Source organism: Nelumbo lutea, chromosome 1, assembly GCF_056320005.1.
Source record: "Nelumbo lutea isolate HS-2025 chromosome 1, American lotus-T2T, whole genome shotgun sequence".
In the NCBI taxonomy this organism is placed as follows: domain Eukaryota; kingdom Viridiplantae; phylum Streptophyta; class Magnoliopsida; order Proteales; family Nelumbonaceae; genus Nelumbo; species Nelumbo lutea.
Genome location: NC_142684.1, coordinates 74,947,561 through 74,969,146, shown reverse-complemented (window position 1 = coordinate 74,969,146; position 21,586 = coordinate 74,947,561). Strand labels below are relative to the sequence as shown.

Here is a 21,586-nt window from a genome sequence, read left to right as displayed (position 1 = left end):
GCCGAAGAGGAGATTGGGTGTTTAAGCAGTAATGTGGCCCATAGGCTTTGGGAGTGACTCGTAGTCCACTCTTTTTTGACTTTGCCTGTGCCGAAGTGGCGACTAGGTCTTTATGACTTTGCTTGTGAGGTGCCGGACTGACCAGGTGCTGAGTTGCCTGCGAGGTACCGAGTTGGTCAGTTGTCGAGCTACCAGTGAGGTGCCGAGCTACCAATGAGGTGTCGGGCTGACCGGGTGCCGAGCTACCTGTGAGGTGCCGAGCTTACCAAGTGGGTGCCTCGAGCTATGATTGTGTTGCATCAGCTTCGTAATGCCAGTCACCCACTCCTACAAGAAGCTATTAGGAGCTCGACCTTCGAGGGCAGCACTATTAACTTTAGGTCGCCAGCTCACACGGGAGCCTTGGAAGGTTTGACCAGTAAGGGCGCCTAGTAGTCATTTGGTCGCCAACTCCCGCGGAAGCCATGAATGGCTCATCTTTGTTGGAGGGACCTTACGAAGATGATTGATGATGCTTTATCCGAATTGAAAGTAAAGTTACTTAGTCTGTTAGTTCCCTGCATAGTCTTTGAGTTTATAAAAAATGTAAACTATAGGGCGAGAGCTTCAATTTCTAAAAAGTGAGGACTTAGTTTTCTGGGAGAAGAGGATGAGAACTTAGCTTTTGTAGGATGAGAACTTAGTATTTTGTAGCGTGTTCCCACAAACGACGCCAATTGATGTAACCGTTTCTGGTCACATACCAATTTTTTGTGATGTATCAATTTTTTTTGACTAAGTACCTCATCATTTGACCTGCTCTCAGGAGAGGATGGTGGAGCTTCCTGGTGGCGAACTGCTTGGGGGAGAGATATGCTGAGCTGCCTGAGCTCCCTGGTGGTGAGCTACCTTGGTGGATTCGTCATTTGACCTGCTCCTAGGTGGCTTGTAACTCAGAGGATGGTGGAGCTCCCTGGTGTAGCGCAACCCGACTGCCCTCTGCATGAGGTGATCTTCTCTCCTTTGTAGGTGGTGGGAGTTGAGGGACCAGCGAGAACTCCATCTTTTTCTTCTCTTTGTAGGCGACGGGAGCTGAGAGACATACGAGAACTCCATTTTTTCCTCCTCTTTGTAGGCGGTGGGAGCTGAGGGACCTGCGAGAACTAAAACAGGGGACCTGGGGGTATTTACCCGACGGGGACTCTTCGACGCTTAAGTTAGCACTCTGATTGTAAAGAGCTTGAAGATGATATTAGGGAAATGAGAGAGCTTGGGAGCAGGGATTACCTCTATTTTTCTTCTCCCCCTTGGATTTGGGGGTCGGAGTCCTTATATAGCGGTGCCCAATCACATCAGGTGTAACCGCCACTGCCCTAACCATTACTACTAGGACTGAGGTGGCAGGTGCAGGCTGCTGTTGCAGGGTACAGACTCATCAGGCGTGCCATGCTTTCTAGAGACGGAAGGCATGACGCCGCCTGGCAAGAGATGTGGGCGTTGCCACCAAATCTGTCAGGTACAGTTGTCAAGCAAGAGATCTTCCTGTGATATGCCGAACTGTTCTTCTATACCGAGCTACCCTGGAAGTGGCGAGGTGCCAATGGTAAGTTGCCTGGGAGGGAGCTATGCCGAGCTGCTTGTGGCGAGCTCTGCTGAGTTGCCTGTGGCGAGCTCTGCTGAGTTGCCTGTGGCGAGCTATGCAGAGCTGCTCGAATTGCCCAATTGTCAAGAGGCTGCACTTGGTTTGCATGAGATGCCAGGTATCACAATTTCATTAGAGAGTCAAATCCGCTCTTATCAAATGGTATTCCCCTATTTGAGGGAATAGCCCAATGGTCGGGCCGGGCTTGAACTCGAGCCTGACTTGGCCCGGCCCATGAACATGTATAAAAACCAGATTTTGGAAACAAGGAAGCAAAACATATCCTTCCCCTCTCAAAGGGAAGGCCCTCTCTTCAATAATGACCTCCTCCATTTGTACTATTTTTTGTCGAATCTATCACTAACATTCGCCGCAAGCTTCTCCCAACCAGTAAACCACTTGAAGCTAGTTGCCATTAACCTTGCATTCTACCTCTCATGAGCTCCCCGAGAATGTTCAGACGAACCTTGTAATCATGTTATACCACTATCAGAATTTTTAGTTTTTCATTAACATCTCAGTCATGTCCAAGGTATACCTTCAAACGATGGAAGCTCGAAGGACGGACAAAGAACATGAAAAAATGAATGAAGGAAAAAGAAGAGAGAGAAAATACATATACCTGAAACTCGAATGACCTTCAACTCAGTCTTCTTATGGAGTTTTAAGTTGTATAGTCTTTGATCTTAGTCCCAATTCTCAAATGTTTCTTCCCTCATCAATCATCGTCCCATCTTTAATCAACGACTGGGAGTCTGTCAGTCTGGGATAACTTTTTGCCATTTGATTTAATTAATCGAAGTATTTATCTCATTGAGCTTGAATGCTTGAACGAGACGTGGCGCGAGAGTAGTCTGGAAAGTCGCTAGAAGACAACATGGGAGGAACGTGCCACACACACAAGGCATACCGCATACCATTTCTCTGGACAACAAAAGCCCTAGATAAATATCGATAAAAATAAAAGTAAAATAAATATAAATAATCCCTGAAGTTTTTCGATTTCTATTTATTGATTTCATTCCAAATTTCCAATTTCCAACTTCTACACAACGCAGATTCTCTCTCTACGGATGAACGGTAGCCACATCCATGGCGTCTGTTCTAGCCAACGGTGTTTCACACTTCTCCCCTCAGTCTCCTCCTGAAACAACGAAAGCCCTGAAAGGATTTTCTCCTAAATTCGATGCTTTGAAAACCTTAAAGCCCAGGAGAAGCACTGGTTCCAAGTTCTTGAAGGTCAGGGCGGATGTCGGTTACGAATCTAAAACCATCGCCCCCGATCAAAATCCATCACCGGGTAAGCCCTCCCGTCCCGTTTCCGATGATCCAATACAGAAATTCCTTAAAAGGGATTACAAATGGGGTTTCGTTTCCAATATCGAATCGTCTGCCATCCCAAAAGGTCTCTCTGAAGAGACAATTCGGTTGATTTCTGCGAGGAAAAATGAACCGGAGTGGATGCTTGAATATAGGTTGAGTGCATTCGAGAAGTTCCTTAAAATGGATGAGCCCAAGTGGTCGGACAATCGATACCCTCCTATCGATTTCCAGGACATCTGTTACTACTCGGAGCCGAAGAAGAAGCCATCGCTGAACAGCCTCGAGGAGGCTGATCCGGAGCTTCTCAGGTATTTCGATAAATTGGGTATCCCACTGAATGAACGGAATCGACTGGCTAACGTCGCCGTTGATGCAGTCCTCGACAGTGTCTCCATTGCCACGACCCACCGGGAGACGTTAGCGGCCGCTGGTGTGATCTTCTGTTCTATATCGGAGGCAATTAGGGAGTACCCGGATTTGGTTAGAAAGTATTTAGGCAATGTTGTCCCTTCTGGTGACAACTACTACGCTGCCTTGAATTCTGCGGTATTTAGTGATGGGTCATTCTGTTATATCCCCAAGAACACTAGGTGCCCCATGCCGGTCTCGACCTACTTCCGGATAAACGCATTGGAGACTGGGCAGTTTGAGAGGACGCTTATAGTTGCCGATGAGGGGAGCTTCGTAGAGTATTTGGAGGGCTGTACTGCGCCTTCTTATGATAGAAATCAACTTCATGCTGCTGTTGTCGAGCTATACTGCATGAACGATGCAGAGATAAAGTACTCCACAGTCCAAAACTGGTATGCAGGTGACGAGGAAGGGATTGGTGGGATTTATAATTTTGTTACGAAACGGGGCCTCTGTGCTGGAGCTCGCTCGAAGATATCATGGACCCAGGTGGAGACGGGGTCTGCCATTACTTGGAAGTACCCAAGTGTTGTTTTGGAGGGAGATGATACAGTGGGGGAGTTCTACTCCGTAGCGTTGACAAATAATTATCAGCAAGCAGACACCGGGACCAAGATGATACACAAGGGGAAGAACACAAGAAGTAGGATCGTCTCAAAGGGTATATCAGCAGGTAATTCACAGAATTGTTATAGGGGGCTTGTTCAGGTGATGTCGAAGGCAGAGAATGCTCGAAACTCTTCACAGTGCGATTCCATGCTTATTGGAGATAATGCCGCCGCTAACACTTATCCTTACATCCAGGTATTTCCCTTTGATTGTGTGGCACATTTTGTTTTCTTCCTTTTGCCTTATATATGCTAATTGACTACTCTTGGTCTTAGTTTTTGTCACTAACAATTTCTCTACTTGTGTTGCATTTTTTATTGGATAATTAAGACTAGGTCATAATTGAAGCTGCTTATACCTGAAAAGATGCAAACATAGATTAGTAATAACAAATTTCCTTGTAAAAGGGAAGCAAATGGGGGAAGGCTGGATAAGTACAAGAGAGTTTGTTGGGAAGGGTGCTCATGTGGTAGGATGAGATTTTTAATAGAGTTGGTGATGCCTGGTGTTTGAATTAACCACTTAATTGGGTATATCAAAGTTGCAATAAATTGTAGTGGGATAATATAATATGTAGTTTATTATGAGAAAGTTGCTACAAGGAGTTTGGTTAATTTTATTAGCATATGAGAAGAGTGGTTGAGATGATATTCATGCTTAGGTTTAGATCTCCGGGGCTGGATGGGTTTACAATGGATTGCTAGGACATCTTGAAAGATGGCTTGCAGGAAGTGTTTCATGATTTTTTTGGGAGAGATATTATAAACCCAAGTTTGAATTCAACTTTCATTGCTCTGGTGCCCAAGAAGGGTAATGCAGCCCATCCTCGTGATTTCAGGCCAATCAACTTGGTTACTAGCTTGTACAAAATAATTGCCAAGGTTCTATCTCTAATGATTAGAATAGTCCTCCCATCAATCATTTCACCCAAAAAAGGAGCCTCAATAGGAAAATCACTGATCAAATATTAATTGTTAATGTAAGTGTGGAGGAAATGAAGAGAGTAGGTAAGAAAGGATTAGTCTGCAAGCTGAACTTGGAAAAAGTTTATGATATGGTGGATTGGTCTTTCTTGTTGGAAGTTTTTAGAAATTTTGGGTTTGAGGAAAGATGGTGCAAGTGGATAATGGGTTGTATTATATCCTGTCATTACTCTTTGTTGGTGAACGGAACAGTGGTGGATTTTTTTTTTCTAGTTGTAAGAGGAATTAGGCAAAGAGATTCTATCTCTTCCTTTTTCTTTACTCTTATAGTTGAGGTCTTGGGGAAACTACTTTTTAAGGAGGATTCACAAGGATTAGTAAGGGATTGGAAAATAGGCTAGCATGAGGTACAATCACTCATTTGCAATTTGTTGATGATACAATATTGTTTTGTGAAGGTGGGGAATATAAAGTCAAGGTGGATTAGGAATCTCAAGCTGGCTTTACAACTTTTTGAACAAATCTCAAATCTCAAAGTGAATTTTAAGAAAAGTTGTATTTTGGGTATTAATGTGAAAGAGAGTAGGTTGTGAGATATGTCAATGGCCATTGAATTATTTGGGCTTGCTGCTGATGGAAAATCTAAGAAAGAGCAATTTTTGGGACCCTATTGTTGAAAGATTTGAAAAAACCTTGCTTCTTGGAAGAAGAGCTATTTTTCTTTGGGAGGAAGGATCACTTGCTTGTTTACTACATGTTAATGTTCAAGGTGCCAGTGAGTGCTGGGAGAAAATTGGAAAAGTTGATGAGGGACTTCTTATGGGAACCAAGGAAGGAGAAAAGAGATCATAGAGTTAGCTGGGAAGTGGCTTGTAGGAGTAAGGAATTTGGTGGTCTAGGGATGGGTAACTTATTGCAAAGGAATATGGCTCTATTTGGGTAAATGGTTGTGGAGATTACTTGTGGATAAAGATAAACTTTGGGCCAAAGTGGTGGTAAGCATTAAAGGGCTTTCAACTAATGGTTGGGATGCTGGTTTACATATTAGGGCTACTTGTGCCTCTCCTTGGAAGGCTATCCACGCTTTTCGGCCAGTGTTCATGCCTTTTTGATCTTTGCTTTGGAATTGAGTTAAAATTCTGGAAACAAGTTTGGGTGTGAAACCTTTCTTTGAAAGATAGATTTCCGTCTTTGTTTGCCCTCTCGAGGTATAAAGATGTGCCTATTTCTACTTTCTTGGTTCCCTCAATTTCAAGAAACGTTTTTCACTGGGATTTGGGTTTGAGAAGGGGTGTAAGGGATTCATAGCTAAATGATGTTTTGGATTTGCTCCAAGTTCTTATAGAGTTTTTTTTTAATCCCTTTAGCCCTAATAGTCGTGTCTGGACCCTGTCCTCCTCTGGTGTTTTCTCTTGTGCTTCCTTCTTTAAGGCTCTAACTTAACCTTAATAGTTTGGGCTGTCCGGCCTGTCCCTTTCTTGTTAAGGAGGTTTGATGTAAACCTATTCCTCCAAGAATTGGAGGCTTTTGTTTGGATGCCTTCCTGTAAGGAGTAAATTATTGTGATCTAATCCAAACAAAGAGACCTAAGTGGTGCTTATCCCCACATTGGTGTGTTCTCTGTAAGGCTAATGGAGAAACTTGCTTTCACTTATTAATCTCCTGCCACAATGTTAAATTTGTTTGGAATGGTTTTTCTCTTTGTTTGGGTGTAGGTGGACTACCCCACCTAATGTGTAGAGCATGTTTACCTATTCTCTTTTTAGGTGGCCTAAGAAAAGAGGAAGAGTGTTGTGGAGATGTGCAAGGGCTGCAGTGAGCTGGACCATTTGGAAAGAACAGAATACCAGAATTTTCTTAGATAAGGATTAAGGAAAGAGGCAAAGAGGGAATTATTGAGACCATCCTGATTAGAGTGGTTCATTGGGTGAAGACTTTGGAGCTTTTTGCTGATATCTCTTTTAGTTGATATTATGAATAAATGGAAAGAAGTGGCTAGTTCTGATGTTCACCAGGTTGAGGTAAGACCTTTTTGGACCCCACCAGATATTGATTATATCAAGCTAAATGTTGATGGGAGCAGTGCTGGTAATCAAGGTCTTACTGGTATTGGTGGTGTATTTAGGAATAAGGATGGCAGGGTTATCAGGCTATTCTCAGGTCCAATTGGTGTGGGAGATTCATTAAGAGCTGAGGTTCTGGCTGTTCTAGAAGGTGTGCAAAAGGCAAAAGATATGAATGTGAGCAAACTGATTGTAGAAGGTGATTCCAAGCTGGTATGGATTGGCTGAAAAAGGGAGGAAGTATCTTCTGGATATTCAATAGTGAGAGGAAGAAATTCTAGTGGTTGACACAAAATATGGAGGTGAGATTCAATTGGGTTAAAAGATCTGCTAAGCTTTTGCTGATGTACTAGAAAAGCAAGGGGTGGGAAGAAATCAAATGTTTTGGGCACAGTTGTAATCTGTAATGTACTTTTATTTTTGGTTAGGAAAGGTAAGAAATACCTATCCTCTATTCTGTAATTTCCTTCTAAATGAATGACATACTGTTATTGATACTCTTTCCAACTGGTATACTTCTGTTGCTGGTAGGAAATTAATTAAATTTGACTAGGGTATTTGCAAAGGGAAGCTTGGAATGGTCATTGGAGTTGGAATATTAAAAGTTTTGTTCTTCATATGTCCCCATGGTTAGAATGTGGTTGAAGAAATTTGTTAAACTTTCGACTGAGCCATGCCTCTGTTTTGATAGGTTGGCTAAGGTTGAATTTGTTGAGAACTAGGGGATCCTCAGAATTATTTAATTTGACTACTGGTCAACCTCTACGTTATTACATGGGTTCTGACCATGCCTTGCAGAGCTGAGTTTTATGAAGATAAATGTTTGAAGAATGCTTCTTTTGAAGGTAAATGGGCTTATCAAAGATAATTATGGAATAATAAAAAAAGTTCACTTTGGAGGTGATGATGCGTAATCTGGCCACTCCTAGCTGGAAGTGATGAGGCTTCTAGCTGGCGACGGGCAAGAGATACTTGCAAGAAGGACGAAGGGATCCGGGGTTGAATACCCGACGGGGACTCTCCGATGCTTAAGTTAGAACTCGGTAGCGGGCTAAGAGAGAATAAGTTTGCAAGAATATGAGAAAGCTAGAGAGTGGTGAATATGCGATACCTTGGTCCCTGGGGAGTTGAGGGGTCTATATATCGATGCTCTGACGAGTTTGGTTGAGTCGGCCACGTATCCCTGCTGTGGCGGGATATGCTTGTCAGGCAGCGTCTCGAGGTGGCTGACCGTTATTGTCAGGACTGAAGGCAGGCGGGCTACAGTGACCGTTGCTTGGTACGGTCCCGCCAATCAGGAGACAACCCGCAAGTCGCGACGCCAGCTGTTGAGAGACAAGGGTACAACCTTCTGAATCGGCAGGCGCTGCGCCGCCTGTTGAGAGACGTGGGTGCAGTTCTCTGAATCTGCATGTGTTGCATTGCTAGACAAAGGACACGGGAGCAGTGCGGTGGGTACGGTCTTGTTAGATAGGAAGCTTCTCACTGGGCGCCGCGTTACCCTGCAGCGAGCTACTCTATAGAGGGTTACTTCGTAGTGAGCTACTGGTGACATGTCGAAGTGATTCTGCTTGAGGCAAGTTGTCTTCGGGACGACCCACTTGCTTGGTCTTGGAGTGAACTAGTTCGCGGACTGAGGTGAGCTTAGCTTGGAGTGCAGCTCGGGACGCCGGCGCACTCGAGCTCGCTTTGTGGCGAGCTGATACTTGGTGAGTTGTTACCAGTCATTAAGGAAATGTCCATGTGTCACCTAATTAGGGGGTCGGGTCAAATCACCCTTCATCAATTGCCCCCCACTCCTTGAGCGAGGGGTTTTGCTCTGGCACGGAGAGTTCATGAAGTGACAGGCGGATTTGACCTGTAGTTCAAAACTGTCTTGTCAGACCGCGTGAGGTGTACGTGCGGACGACACGTGATTATAGATCCTGTGGGCGCCAAAAAGCGCGCTAAACTGTTTTCGATCTTGGAGAACGTGCTGTCGGTTTTGTTGTGGGCCGTTGGATCATTTTAATCGGGGCCGTTGCTTTTTGGGCACAGTGGCTATAAATAGGAGGGCCCCCGATCTCATTTTTTCGTACCAACCATCCTTGCTTTCGGCTCTAAGGTCGTGTCTTCGCCTTGCTTGCTCGAGTTCCTTCCGTCTGTGTCGCTCTTTTCAGCCCGTCTTCTTCGGTGAGTCCCTCCTGCCTTACTCAATTATGTTTGGGTATTCGTATGATGGTGTCTGTTCTCTGGTTGGCAGTCGGGGCGAAGCCCCCTCGAGCTCAAGGGGAGCTCGGAAACTTCCCGAGGGGCAGTCTTCGGAGGCTCGGGAAGCTTCTGGTAACTTGGCTTCCACTTCCCGAAATCGGGAGCCGGACAGTTTCGGTCCTTCTATGTCTATGGAGAGACTTCATGCCCTGGTCTTTCAATACGACCTCCCTAGGGAGCTTATCTAAAGCCTTCCAACCGGTAATTATCCTTGGGAGCACGGTCACGACGAAATTGTGATATTCGAGGAACAGCTCGTGGCTGGTCTTCGCCTTCCCCTGCACCCTTTGATAGTAGAAGTTCTCACTCACTTCAATGTCACCATAGACCAGTTGCACCCGAATTCTGTTCGGAACTTAGTTGGAACCATTTCTTTGTTCTTCGAGTACTGTCTTCCTTTCTTTCTTTTTTTTCTCTCTCTCTCTCTCTCTCTCTCGATATTTTTGCCTCTATCTTGTCGATCAAGAACGCTTCCCCCGGAGTCCCCGCAAATAGGCGCTCATACTATTTTTCCCCTCGTCCTAGCTTCAAACTCATCCATGGGTTGCCCAACAAGATCCTGGCCTGGAAGCGGGGCTACTTTGTAGTTTGTAATTCCGAGGGGTGGCCCTTCTCGACCCATTGGAGGGTTGCCATCCAGGATCCGGGTGCTAGCTTGGATCCAAGGGTGCGGGAAACGCTACAGTCCTGGGCCGAGATCGGCTTCCTCTGCACGGACTACTTGGCCGAGGACAAGCTCGTGTAAGTCGGCCTGAGCCCCGGTAGGTTACCTCTATTTTTTTTTTCACGAATTGGGCTAACACCTCTTTGCTTTTGCAACTGCATTGTCAGACGTGGACGCGCGCCGCCTCTTGTCGAACTCCTAGAGGGGCCATCGTAGGGCGAAGAGGTTTCGCTAGGATGAAGCGTCTTCTTCCAGGGCCATTGAGTTCGAGGCCGTGGACCCATCTTTCGTTCCACCATCGGAGGTCCCACCCACGTTTCCCGAGGAGGTAGCCACGGAAGGCTGTGAAGGAGAGGCCCCTGCATCGACCTACCCCTCTGCCATGCCAGCGTTCCCCACCGAGGGGCGTGATGAGAGCATCACCAACCCCGTCCTGGCCATGCGGAGAAGCCGAGACTCGATCTTCCACGAGGAGATAGCGGAGTGGTCGAGGATACACCCTAGGCGGCTTCTGGGGCTGGCCTCGACTCACTGTATGGTGGTAATTACCTTCCCTTCTCCCCCCTTCTTTTTTTTTTTTTTGCTTACCTCGGCTCTCTATTGGCAATTGAACTCTGCCCTCCATGCCATGGCCTGTTAGACGGCCGTTCACTCCAGGGATGCCACCGTTCAGAGGACGGAAGTGCGGAGGCTCAACCACGAGCTGAAACGGGCTCGGGTTGATGGAGGAGAATGCCTGTTACAGAGAGGAGAGCTCAAGGACGGTTGAGGACAGGGAGCGCCTTTGTCAGGAGGTTCGAAGTCTAGAGGCCACCCTCCATGAATGAGCTCGAACCTTTGACGCTGCCATGGAGGAGAACGAGTCAAGGCCGTGGACCGCTTCAAAGAGTCCCTGGAGTTTCGCGACCTCCAGGTCGAGTATAGTACGAACTCCTACTGCTCGAGGTTCAAGCTCTGTCAGTATCTGGTCCGGAAGAAGTTTTTTGACATTAGTCTTGACGACATTACCATGAAGGGTCTAGCCCCTGAGACGACAGATGTGGCGGAGGAGGAAGAGCCCGATTCCCTGGAGGAGACCGATGAGAACGTGGAGGTGCTTGATCCTTGATGTTGGGGTGTTTCTTGATTCTTCTCTCTTTCTTTTCTGATCTCTGGATGAATGGTCCCGGGTAGTTGAACCCGATTTTCTCCTTTTTTTTTCTTTCTCTTTTTGATGTACTTTCCTAGGCCGTTAGGCCTGTTTTTTTATGAAGAACCTCAGTATTTGACAAAATATTGTTTTTTGCTTAGAATGGTTCCTTTCTGATCCAAGTCATACGTATATAGGTTACCCGAGCTGTCGAGCTGCCGAGCTGGCAACAAACAAGGGTAACCAAAGTGGGAGTCATTTCGAATTACGTGAGTTACCCCGAACTATCAGTTCTGCCGGTCTTGGTAGTAAGAGTAACCTTAGTAAGATTTTCCTAAGTTTCTTGCCGCGAGTTGTTTTCATTTTTTACTTTAGCGGGCAAGGCGGTGAGGTCTTACACTTTGCTTGAAGCCACCGTTAGTTTGGTTTCGTAGCCCTTAGGCTCGGGGAGCGACTCGGAGTCCACTCCTAATCTTTGCCCATGCCGTGGAGGCGACTGGGAATTAGTTCGCCCATGCCATAGAGGTGACTGGGACTTAGCTCGCCCATGCCATAGAGGCGATTGGGACTTAGTTCGCCCATGCCATAGAGGTGACTGGGACTTAGTTCGCCCATGCCATAGAGGTGACTGGGACTTAGTTCACCCATGCCATAGAGGCGACTGGGACTTAGCTCGCCCATGCCATAGAGGCGCTGGGACTTAGCTCGCCCATGCCATAGAGGCGTTTGGGGCTTAGTTCGCCCATGCCATAGAGGCGACTGGGACTTAGTTCGCCCATGTCATAGCCTTAGGTTGCTACTGTTCCAGGCTCGGGGTACCTGTTTTCCTTCCAACGTTTCGAGCTCGTACGTACCTTCCCCGAGTATTCGCTTTACCCGGTAGGGACCTTCCCAGTTCGGCCCCAGCTTACCCGCTCCGGGTTCAGGTACCATTACTTTCTGGAGGACCAGGTTGCCTACACGAAAGTGCCGCTTCCTAACCCGGTTGTTATAGTACCGAGCCACCTTTTGTCGGTACGCTGCGGTCCGAATATATGCGAGGTCCCGTACCTCTTCTATCAGGTCGAGGTTGGTGCGAAGCTCGTCATCGTTGGCCTCTTTGTCGTATGCTTCTAATCGTAGCGTAGACACCTCGATTTCAGTCGGGATTACTGCTTTTGTGCCGTAGGTAAGGTTGAAGGGGGTTTCGCTTGTGGCGGTCTTGACGGTGGTTCGATAGGCCCATAGTACACTGGGCAGTTCGTCCACCCATAACCCTTTGGCTTGGGCCAGGCGGGCCTTCAGTCCACGGAGTATAGCCCTGTTTGTGACTTCTGCTTGCCCGTTCGCTTGGGGGTGCGCTATTGAGGTAAAGTTCTGTTGTATCTCCATCTCGGCGCACCAATCTTGAAAGTTGATATCCTCGAACTGCTTGCCATTATCTGAGATGAGCACTCGAGGTAGACCGAAGTGGCATACCACGATTTTCCAGAAAAAGTTTTGTATCGTTCGAGCTGTGATTGTTGCTAGGGGTTCCGCCTCTACCCATTTTGTGAAGTAATCCACTGCTACCACCAGGTATTTCTTGTCCTGTCGCTGGCGGGAATGGTCCAAGAATGTCGATTCCCCACTATGCGAAGGGCCATGGGCTGGTGAGGTACTTCAGGTCGACAGCGGGTTGATGATGGATATTGGCGTCCGTTTGGCATTTATCACATTTCTTGACAAGCTCGAGTGCATCCGCTTTCATCGTTGGCTAGTAGTATCCTTGTCGCAATGCTTTCTGAGCGAGGGCCCTGCCCCCCAAGTGTTCGTCGCACAACCCTTCATGAGTGTCGTAGAGAACGAGCTCGGCCTCTGAGGGTCGTAAGTAGCGCAAGTAGGGGAGCGTGTAAGATCTTCTATACAGCCACCCGTCTATAATGACGTATTTGGTTGCCTGTCGCTCTACCCTTCTGGCTGTATTACGATCTGCAGGGAGGGTCCCGTGCAGCAGGTAGCTCGCAAGTGGGTCAATCCAGCTCGGCTCTGCTTGCGTAACAGGAGCTACCTCCTCTGCCCCCCGTGAATGATGGGCCGAGGCAGGTTCTCTATAAACATGATCCTCATGGAGTTGTTGCTTGTGTTGGCTAGTTGGGATAAGGCATCGGTCTCGGCGTTTTCAGATCATGGAATTTGCTTGATGTAGTACGATTGGAAGTCGTGTAGAACTTCCCTGGCCTTGGCAAGGTAGGCGGCCATCGTGGGATCGCGAGCTTCGTAATCGTCGGTTACCTGGTTAACCACGAGTTGTGAGTTGCTGCAAATGACGAGGTGCTTCGCTTGTACTTCGTTTGCAAGCATGAGTCAGGCTATCAGTGCTTCGTATTCTGCTTCTATGTCGGATGCCACGAACTCGAAGCGGAGTTTATACTTCACCTTCACTCCGCCTGGACCGTATAAGATGACTCCGGCTCCGCTTCCTTGTTGGTTCGACGAACCGTCTACGTGGAGGATCTAAGGCTCCTCATTCCAGGTTGACTTCGTTCTAATTGGGGCTGGTTCCGCATTGGTGGAGGCTTCTTCCGCGTACTTGATCTCCATCAGTTCGGGCGTGGTGGTGCTGAAAGTACATTTCGCCATGAAGTCGGCTAGGGCTTGGGCCTTGATTGCCGTTCGAGGTTCGTACCGAATGTCGTACTCGCTGAGCTCTATAGCCCACTTCGTCAGCCTCCCAGACACTTTGGGCTTGAGTAGTACCTGCCTTAGAGGCTGATTGGTAAAGATGACGATTGTGTGAGCTTGGAAGTACGGTCGAAATTTCCGAGTTGCTGTTATTAGTGCATATGCCAGTTTCTCGATCTTTGGATACCTAGTTTCAGCATCCTGCAAAACTTTGCTGTCTACTTCTTTTATCAGTACCGAGCTGATTACCTTGTCGCTTGCGGAGAGGTACAACTTTAAAACGTTGCCCTCCTTGGGCCGGGTCAAAACCGGGATGCTAGTCAGGTAACTTTTTAGTTCGTCAAAGGCCGATTGACATTCCTTAGTCCACTCGACGATCAATCTAGGGGAGTGGAAAACAGTCCTTCGGGCAGGCCTGATTCAGGTCGGTATAGTCGACGCACATGCGCCATTTACCGTTGGCCTTCTTTACCAGGACGGGGTTAGCCACCCAGCTCGGGTAATGGACCTCCCTGATGAAGTCGACCGCAAGAAGTTTCCCGACCTCCTCGTCGACTATCCTCCAGCGTTTTGGGGCGAGGTTGCGTTTCTTTTGTCTAATGGGCCTGACTAGGGGATCGGTATTTAGCTTGTGAGTAATTATTTTCAAGTCTATACCGGGCATTTCTGTCATGGACCATGCAAATATGTCTAAATTTTGGAGTAGGAAACTTACCAGCTGGGTTCGGAGGGGTTCTTCTATTGTTGCTCCGATCTGGAGGATCCTGGTCGGGTCTTCCTTTGAAGTTGGGATGGAGACCGTTTCCTCGATCAGTGTGGCTCGTTCTTCAGGGTATTCCATGGGCCGCTCGAGCTCAACACCTTCCGTCAGCTTGACTTTCCCCTTTAGGGCCGCTACGTAACATCTTCGAGACTCGAGCTGATCACCTCTGGCTACTCCTATGCCGAAGTCCGTGGGGAACTTCATCGTCAGGTAGTAGGTGGACACCACGGCACGAAGCGCGTGGGTGATGGGCCTTCCTATAAGGGCGTTGTACGGGGAGGGCGTGGCTACCACTAGGAAGGTGTGCTTGAATCTTACGATGCAGGGCCACGTCCCGATCTCCACAGGCAATGAAATTTGACCGAGGGGCCTAACTTCTTGTCCACCGAAACCCACTAGAGGGGTGCTCGCGGGCAAGAGGTCATCCTCCTGGAGCTGTAACTTGTCAAAGGTGCTTTTGAACAGGATGTCGGCTGAGCTTCCTGAATCCACCAAGACACCTCTGACCTCGAAGTCACTGACTCCTCGCGCATCGTCCTCGGTGGAAGAGATGGGGTCTGTAGGCCGCGGGCGCTTCAACGGGTTCCGCTCTTCATGTTCCAGTTCGTAGATCGAGGTCCTTTTTGCTGCCGAGGTGCAGCCCGCGATGATGGATCCACCTGTGATTGTGTTTATCACCCCGCGGACTGGTCTTTCTTCGGGTGGTTCTTGTTGCGCGGGTCGCCTGTTACTGGGCTTGGGGGCGTCTCTCCTCTGTTCCCCCTGCCGATCTACCTGGGTTTTATTATTTTTCTGTACAAAATTCTTTAAGTACTCGAGACGGATGAGTTCCTCAATCTAGTCATGGAGACTTTTGCAATTTTCGGTACAATGACCGTGGTCTTTATGGAAATGGCAAGATACATTCTTACTCCTGGTGGCGAGGTCCCCCTTCATCCGGGGTGGTCACCTTACAAATGGTGCATCTTTAATTGTCATTAAGATTTCCCCTCGCCTCGCGTTGAGAGGGGTGTAGCTTGTTCTGTCAACTGGAGGAGCTCGGGGGTGCCAACCTCACTTGTCTCCCCTGGCCGGGAACTTGTTCTTCTTCCTCTTACTGTTTCCGTGGTGTGCCTTGTCGTCGTCTCTCCTCTTCTCCGCTGGGGCTCCGGCCTTTTGGTTCATTTCCTCTTCAGTCTCGATGAACTGGTCGGCGAGCCTGAGGAAAGCAGTGATGTCCTTAGGCTTGTTCGCTACCACATGCCACTTGAACTTTCGGTGACTGATCCCTCTCTTGGTTGTGACGAGTCTCACTGCAGGGTCCAAGTTCGGGATTGAGAGGCATGTGTTGTTGAAGCGCTTGATGTAGTTCCGGATGGACTCTCCCTCTTTTTGGGTGGTGCTGAGAAGGCTTTCTTACGACCTCGGACACTTCTTGCTAGTGATGAAGTGTGAGGTGAACTCTTGCACGAACTGCGCTCAATTCCGGACTGTCCCGAATGGGAGATTTCTATACCATGTGCTCACCACTCCTTTGAAGGTCGTGGAGAAGGCGACGCACATGTAGGCTTCGCTAGCTTCGGCGAGGTGCATCTGGGACTGAAAGGAGTCCACATGGTCATTCGAATCGAACGACCCATCGTACTTGTCCAGAGGGGGAATTTTAAAGCCTTTTGGCACGGGATCTGCTAGGAGGTCAGGAGAGAGGGGAGATGGCACCGAAAGGAGGGGCGCGGCCTTTGTGACTCCTGGGCCCGCTCCTGCCTTGCCTTCGGGCTGGTCGAGCTCCGCGAGCTGTCCAGGGATCAGTGCACGGCGGGCTTTGGGACGCCGCCTTCGCTGCCTCTTGGCTGAGTTCGCGCTAGTGCTGGTTGTTTCGGTGCTGCTAGGTCAGGCCTTGGTCTGGTGAGTCTGACTGGAATTGGCTTTCGCGAGCTGAAGGACTTTGCCCAGAGTTTGTTGCCAGGACTTCGAACCGATTGCCCGCCAGCGAGGCTTCCGGCTGCACATGCTGGGACGGATCGGCCTTGGCGGGGTGAGCGCTCCCTGACCTGCCTTGTTGCTGCGAGGTGGCGGGGGCTGTTGGTCCTCTTCTATTGGGACGAGGCCTGGGAGGTCTCCTCCCTGCGGGGAGGTTGACTACTTCGGTGGCGATCGAACGACTGTTGGTTCAGCGGTGTTACAGGGCACTGCGGTTGGGTTGACTGCTGGTTCTGTTGCAACGCTGGGAACTGTTGTTGGTAGAAGTGACACCAAACTTGTTGTTGGTAATGCTGAAGTTGCTGGACTTGCTGCATTTGGGCCTGCATGACTCGTACGCACTGCACTAAGTCACCAAGCTGGCTCTGCCCCACCGCGGGGGGGACCACGGCGGGTTCAGCGAAGGTGGTGTTCACCGCAGAAGGGAGTGGGGAGTTCACAGCTTCGGTGACCTGGGTAGGTCTAGCGTGGGAACTCCGGAGGTGTTGAGGGGTACAATAAACTGTCCAATACGTACAGTGGGAGCTTGGAGGTGCTCCCCAGAGGTGTTTGTTCCGTTGTTAAGCCCGACATTGCTAGAAGACGCCATTGATACTAGTGAAAGTTTGGTAGAGAAGCCTTTTGAAACGTTTCCCACAGACGACACCAATTGATGATGTGCAATCCGGCCACTCCTAGCTGGAAGTGACGAGGCTTTTAGTTGGCGACGGGCAAGAGATGCCTGCAAGAAGGACGAAGGGATCCGGGGTTGAATACCCGACGGGGACTCTCCGATGCTTAAGTTAGAACTCAGTAGCGGGTTGAGAGAGAATAAGTTTGCAAGAATATGAGAAAGCTAGAGTGGTGAATATGCGATACCTTGGTCCCAGGGGAGTTGAAGTGTCTATATACCGATGCTCTGACAAGTTTGGCTGAGTCGGCCACGTATCCCTGCTGTGGTGGGATATGCTTGTCAGGCAGCGTCTCGAGGTGGCTGACCGTTATTGTTAGGACTGAAGGCAGGCGGGCTACAGTGACTGTTGCTTGGTACGGCCCCGCCAATTAGGAGACAACCCGCAGGTCGCGACTCCAGCTGTTGAGAGACGTGGGTACGGCCTTCTGAATCGGCAAGCGCTGTGTCGCCTGTCGAGAGACGTGGGCGCAGTTCTTTGAATCTGCAGGTGCTGCGCCGCCAGACGCGGGAGCAATGCGGCGGGTACGGTCCTGTCAGATAGGAAGCTTCTCGCTGGGCGCCGTGTTACCCTGCAGCGAGCTACCCCGTAGCGAGCTACCGGTGACGTGCCGAAGTGATTCTGCTTGAGGCAAGTTGTCTTCGGGACGACCCACTTGCTTGGGCCTGGAGTGAACTAGTTCGCGGACTGAGGTGAGCTTAGCTCGGAGTGCAGCTCGGAACGCCGACGCACTCGAGCTCGCTTTTTGGCGAGCTGATACTTGGTGAGTTGTTACCAGTCTTTAAGGAAATGTCCACGTGTCACCTAGTTAGGGGGTCGGGTGAAATCACCCTTCATCAGGAGGTATCTTTTTAGAAGGTGTCTGAATGACTGGGAGCTTCCATTAATGGTGGATCTCCTTCAAAAGTTAAGGATTGATATTGATACATCTCAAGGAGACAAGGGAATTCGGAGATGGGAAAAGTCAAGGATGTTTACAGTCAAGTCTTTCTACTCTCAGATTGAAAGGTGGGAAGCTGGATCCTTTCCAGCGGATTTGATTTGGCACTCTCCTGTTTCATCAGAAGTTTCCTCTCTGGTGTGGACAGCTGCCCTTAATTCCTGCTTAACCAAAGAAAATTTGAGTAGCAGGGGAATGAGGTTGAGTGGGGAGATTCTTCCCATATGTAATACAGCAATATCAGATTACAAACCATCTATTCATCCACTGTAAGATTTCTGAAACCCTCTGGTGAGGAGTGGAAGATATCTTTGGGGTGTTGGTTGTAACCTAGAACCAGTGGAAGACTTTATCAAGTGCTGGACACTCTGGGGTCTCAGCAAAGAAAGCAAGACTGTATTGTTATGCTTGCAGTATTTTTGGACCATCTTGATCGTGAGGAATTCAAGGATTTTTGAAAACAAGTACGAGTCTCAAAATGGAATATTAGCTAAATTGGAGACCAGAATTATTTTTAGGTGGGTTTGCATAGGGTGTTTTAAATGTAATCTCATTATACTTTTATTTTGTCAAAAGAAATTTGTAAATCCTGAGATGGGGTGGTGAAAGTTTTTGATTTGTGAGTAGTTATACTTAACCTTTTACAAAAATAAATAAATAAATAAAAGAAAAGTTTCTATTGAAGGTGGTTTGTAGTGTATGACATTCTTGACCTGTCTACCTTGTTTTTGTGTTCATTTTGTTTGTGCCTAGGATCTGGATATTTGCATCTTCCCTTCTTTGAGGCATGAGTAATGAATTTACTGAAGAGAGAGAAGAAGAGAGTTTTATTGGATTGTTTGCTCTCTGTACCAATTAATTACTTGTATATGTCTTTGACTACATGGTGGAGATGTTGCAAATTAATTCCTTTTAATGAAATACTTTACCTTTTCTCAAAAAAAAAAAAAGGTGTTGCGAATTATAGGCATAGTTGTCGAGGTGACAAGGTGCCCTTGGTGTTATAAAATACTTTTATATTCTTAATTTTTTGAGATTATAATTACAAAATAGACATTATTAAACTAAAACATTCATTTTGTGTATTTATATACTAATTTCTTTTTATTGTTTTCTTATTTGCTAGGGTTTAATCAACACAGACATTCCACCTTTTCTTTTCTTCTCCTATAACAAAAATAGGAGAGTTGTCGAGGTGACAAGGTGCCCTTGGTGTTATAAAATACTTTTATATTCTTAATTTTTTGAGATTATAATTACAAAATAGACATTATTAAACTAAAACATTCATTTTGTGTATTTATATACTAATTTCTTTTTATTGTTTTCTTATTTGCTAGGGTTTAATCAACACAGACATTCCACCTTTTCTTTTCTTTTCCTATAACAAAAATAGGAGTTCAGCCCCTATATTTTTCTGAAATTTCTTTTCTTTCTTCTTTTTCTTCTCATTAGTATGTTGATTTTCTATACTTTAATATGAAGTTTATACTTACGAAAATTATGGATAATTATTAAGGAAATATGGTTATGGAACCTAGGGAACTACCTTAGGATATATGTTTTTTCACTTAAAAAAATCCACCACCTAGGCGACGCCTAGGCAACTAGGTGACAAGGTGCCCCCCTGTCGCCTAGCCTCGCCTTAGTGCCTTGAAAACTATGATTATAGGGGTGCCTTTTTTCTTAAACCTTCAACTAGCTTTGGGTAATTGCCTTTTTTTCTTAAATTTATTTTGTTGCTTGTGCTATTATATCAAGGGAGTTCCATTCTGCACCTAGCAACCACATTGGAAAAATATCAGGATCTTCTAATTTTCTGAAGAGTGGACGTTCATTTGTCTTGAATTCTATGAGAGAAATACACTAGAAAAAAACCTTTAAAGCTACTTTCTCAGAAGTCAAGTGGACTGGGTTTGGCTGACAAGCTCCTGTTAATTATTGCCTTGGCCTTTTGCATTGACAAGCCCATTAGTCAATGTTGACCTGTTGCAAATTGGTTTACACCCTTTTGGCCTCGACTAGAGAGGGAGGTTTGCTTGCAGGCATTGATGCTATAAAGTAGGACAAAAATTACGTCTTCTAATTATGGAGAAATTTATGTTGCACATCCATGGGATGCACCTGTTACCATTTTTTGCCTCAAAAAGAAAACCCGTTCCAACCATGTGGGGATATTTATGTTGCACTTACGATTCTCGTGTTGTGTTGGGGCTCATCTAAGAGATGCACTTGGTAGAAAAATGAAATTGATCATATCATCTTTTTATTGGTCATTTGATTTTAATAGTCAACGTTTTATATTTCTTTCTGGATTATCTGGTTTATCTTTTATTTTACTGCCCAGAAGAGTGTTCTTCCGAAGTGAGTCCATTTGTCTATTGGAAGGAAACTTAAAACACAGGAAATAGGTTTTGGTGGAAATTAGACATCTTATGCATGTGCTTCTTTATAGTCCTTATGTCTACGCTTAGGTAACTTAATTTTATGCTCAAGTATTTGTGGGAAATGATCATCTATAGTTTTCCTTACTGATTGAATTTATTATATTGAGCAGGCAAAGAATCCCACTGCTCGCATTGAACATGAGGCTAGCACCTCTAAAATTGGTGAAGATCAACTATTCTACTTTCAACAGAGGGGCATTGATCACGAAAGAGCGATGAGAGCAATGATTTCTGGTTTCTGCAAGGATGTGTTTGACAAGCTCCCTGATGAGTTTGGTGCTGAAGTGAATCAGCTTATGAGCTTGAAGCTTGAGGGATCTGTTGGTTGAGCCATCAGTTATGTATCATTCACAGTTAACACTTGTTATACTCAAATCAGATCTCACTTTACCTTTCACAGAAAATTATACTTCATTATTGTACTAGTTACTGATAAAAAGATCTCTTGTTGTGGTCATCTGTAAGTATGGGATATGAGTTGTTTCTATATGTAGCATTCTGTAGATTGAGCGGCTAAAATAAGCTAAAATAAGCTGTTTTTTTTAATTGTTGTTGTTATGATTTTTCTGTATTTTTATGATAACAAAAACAATTTGCCTCGGATACTCTTTTATAGAAACGGTTCTTTATTCATGTAACTGGACCACGGTATGGACTATGAAAGCTGGTACAATATCTGGCGCATGTTGGTAGCTGCTTTGTGTGGCCGATGTTGGTCAAAGGGAGGTCATGATGGTATGTGTGGCCGATGCCAGCTGGCTTTTTTTTTTTAAAGTCTGGCTGGTTGTAGCAGAGCCTTCTTGTATTGTGAGTTCAAGTGGGTTTCTTGAATTGGTTTGTTGTGAGTTGAGTTGTGACAAAGCCATTCAAATTTCAAACAATGTAAAATGTAGAGTTTACAGGATTCGACTATACAAGATTACTAAGATGTTAATCAAGAGGGAGCACATATTTTCCCAATGAAGATAGACCAATATAATTCCTGTGCCATAACAGAACTCTAGCAGGAAAGTCCATGCTTGCTTAGATGCAGAGCAGAGTAGCAGAAAAACACAAATAAAAAAGAAAAAAAAACCCATATAAGAGAGGGGTTTCAAGAAGAGAGGAAGTGGGAGGAAAGATGAGAGTGAATTTTAGGCTATGTTTGGTTTGAAGGAAAAGGTAGGGAAA

The 21,586-nt window shown here is 46.5% G+C and overlaps 1 protein-coding gene across 1 annotated transcript; it reads left to right on the top strand.

The window, feature by feature from the left end:
• Nucleotides 1-2,442: 2,442 nt before the first annotated feature.
• On the top strand, nt 2,443-21,049 carry ABCI8 (ATP binding cassette protein 1). The gene is made up of 2 exons (XM_088964644.1): nt 2,443-4,159; nt 20,527-21,049. Exons 1-2 carry the CDS (start codon nt 2,714-2,716, stop codon nt 20,743-20,745), a joined length of 1,665 nt encoding a protein of 554 aa, XP_088820770.1. The 5' UTR covers nt 2,443-2,713; the 3' UTR covers nt 20,746-21,049.
• The last annotated feature ends 537 nt before the right edge of the window (nt 21,050-21,586 follow it).

Bases quoted from the DNA above. Each gene is read 5' to 3' on its own strand.
- ABCI8 (XM_088964644.1), top strand. From the start codon at position 2,714: ATGGCGTCTGTTCTAGCCAACGGTGTTTCACACTTCTCCCCTCAGTCT. The intron at 4,160-20,526 runs GTATTTCCCTTT...TATATTGAGCAG, and splicing joins ACACTTATCCTTACATCCAG to GCAAAGAATCCCACTGCTCG.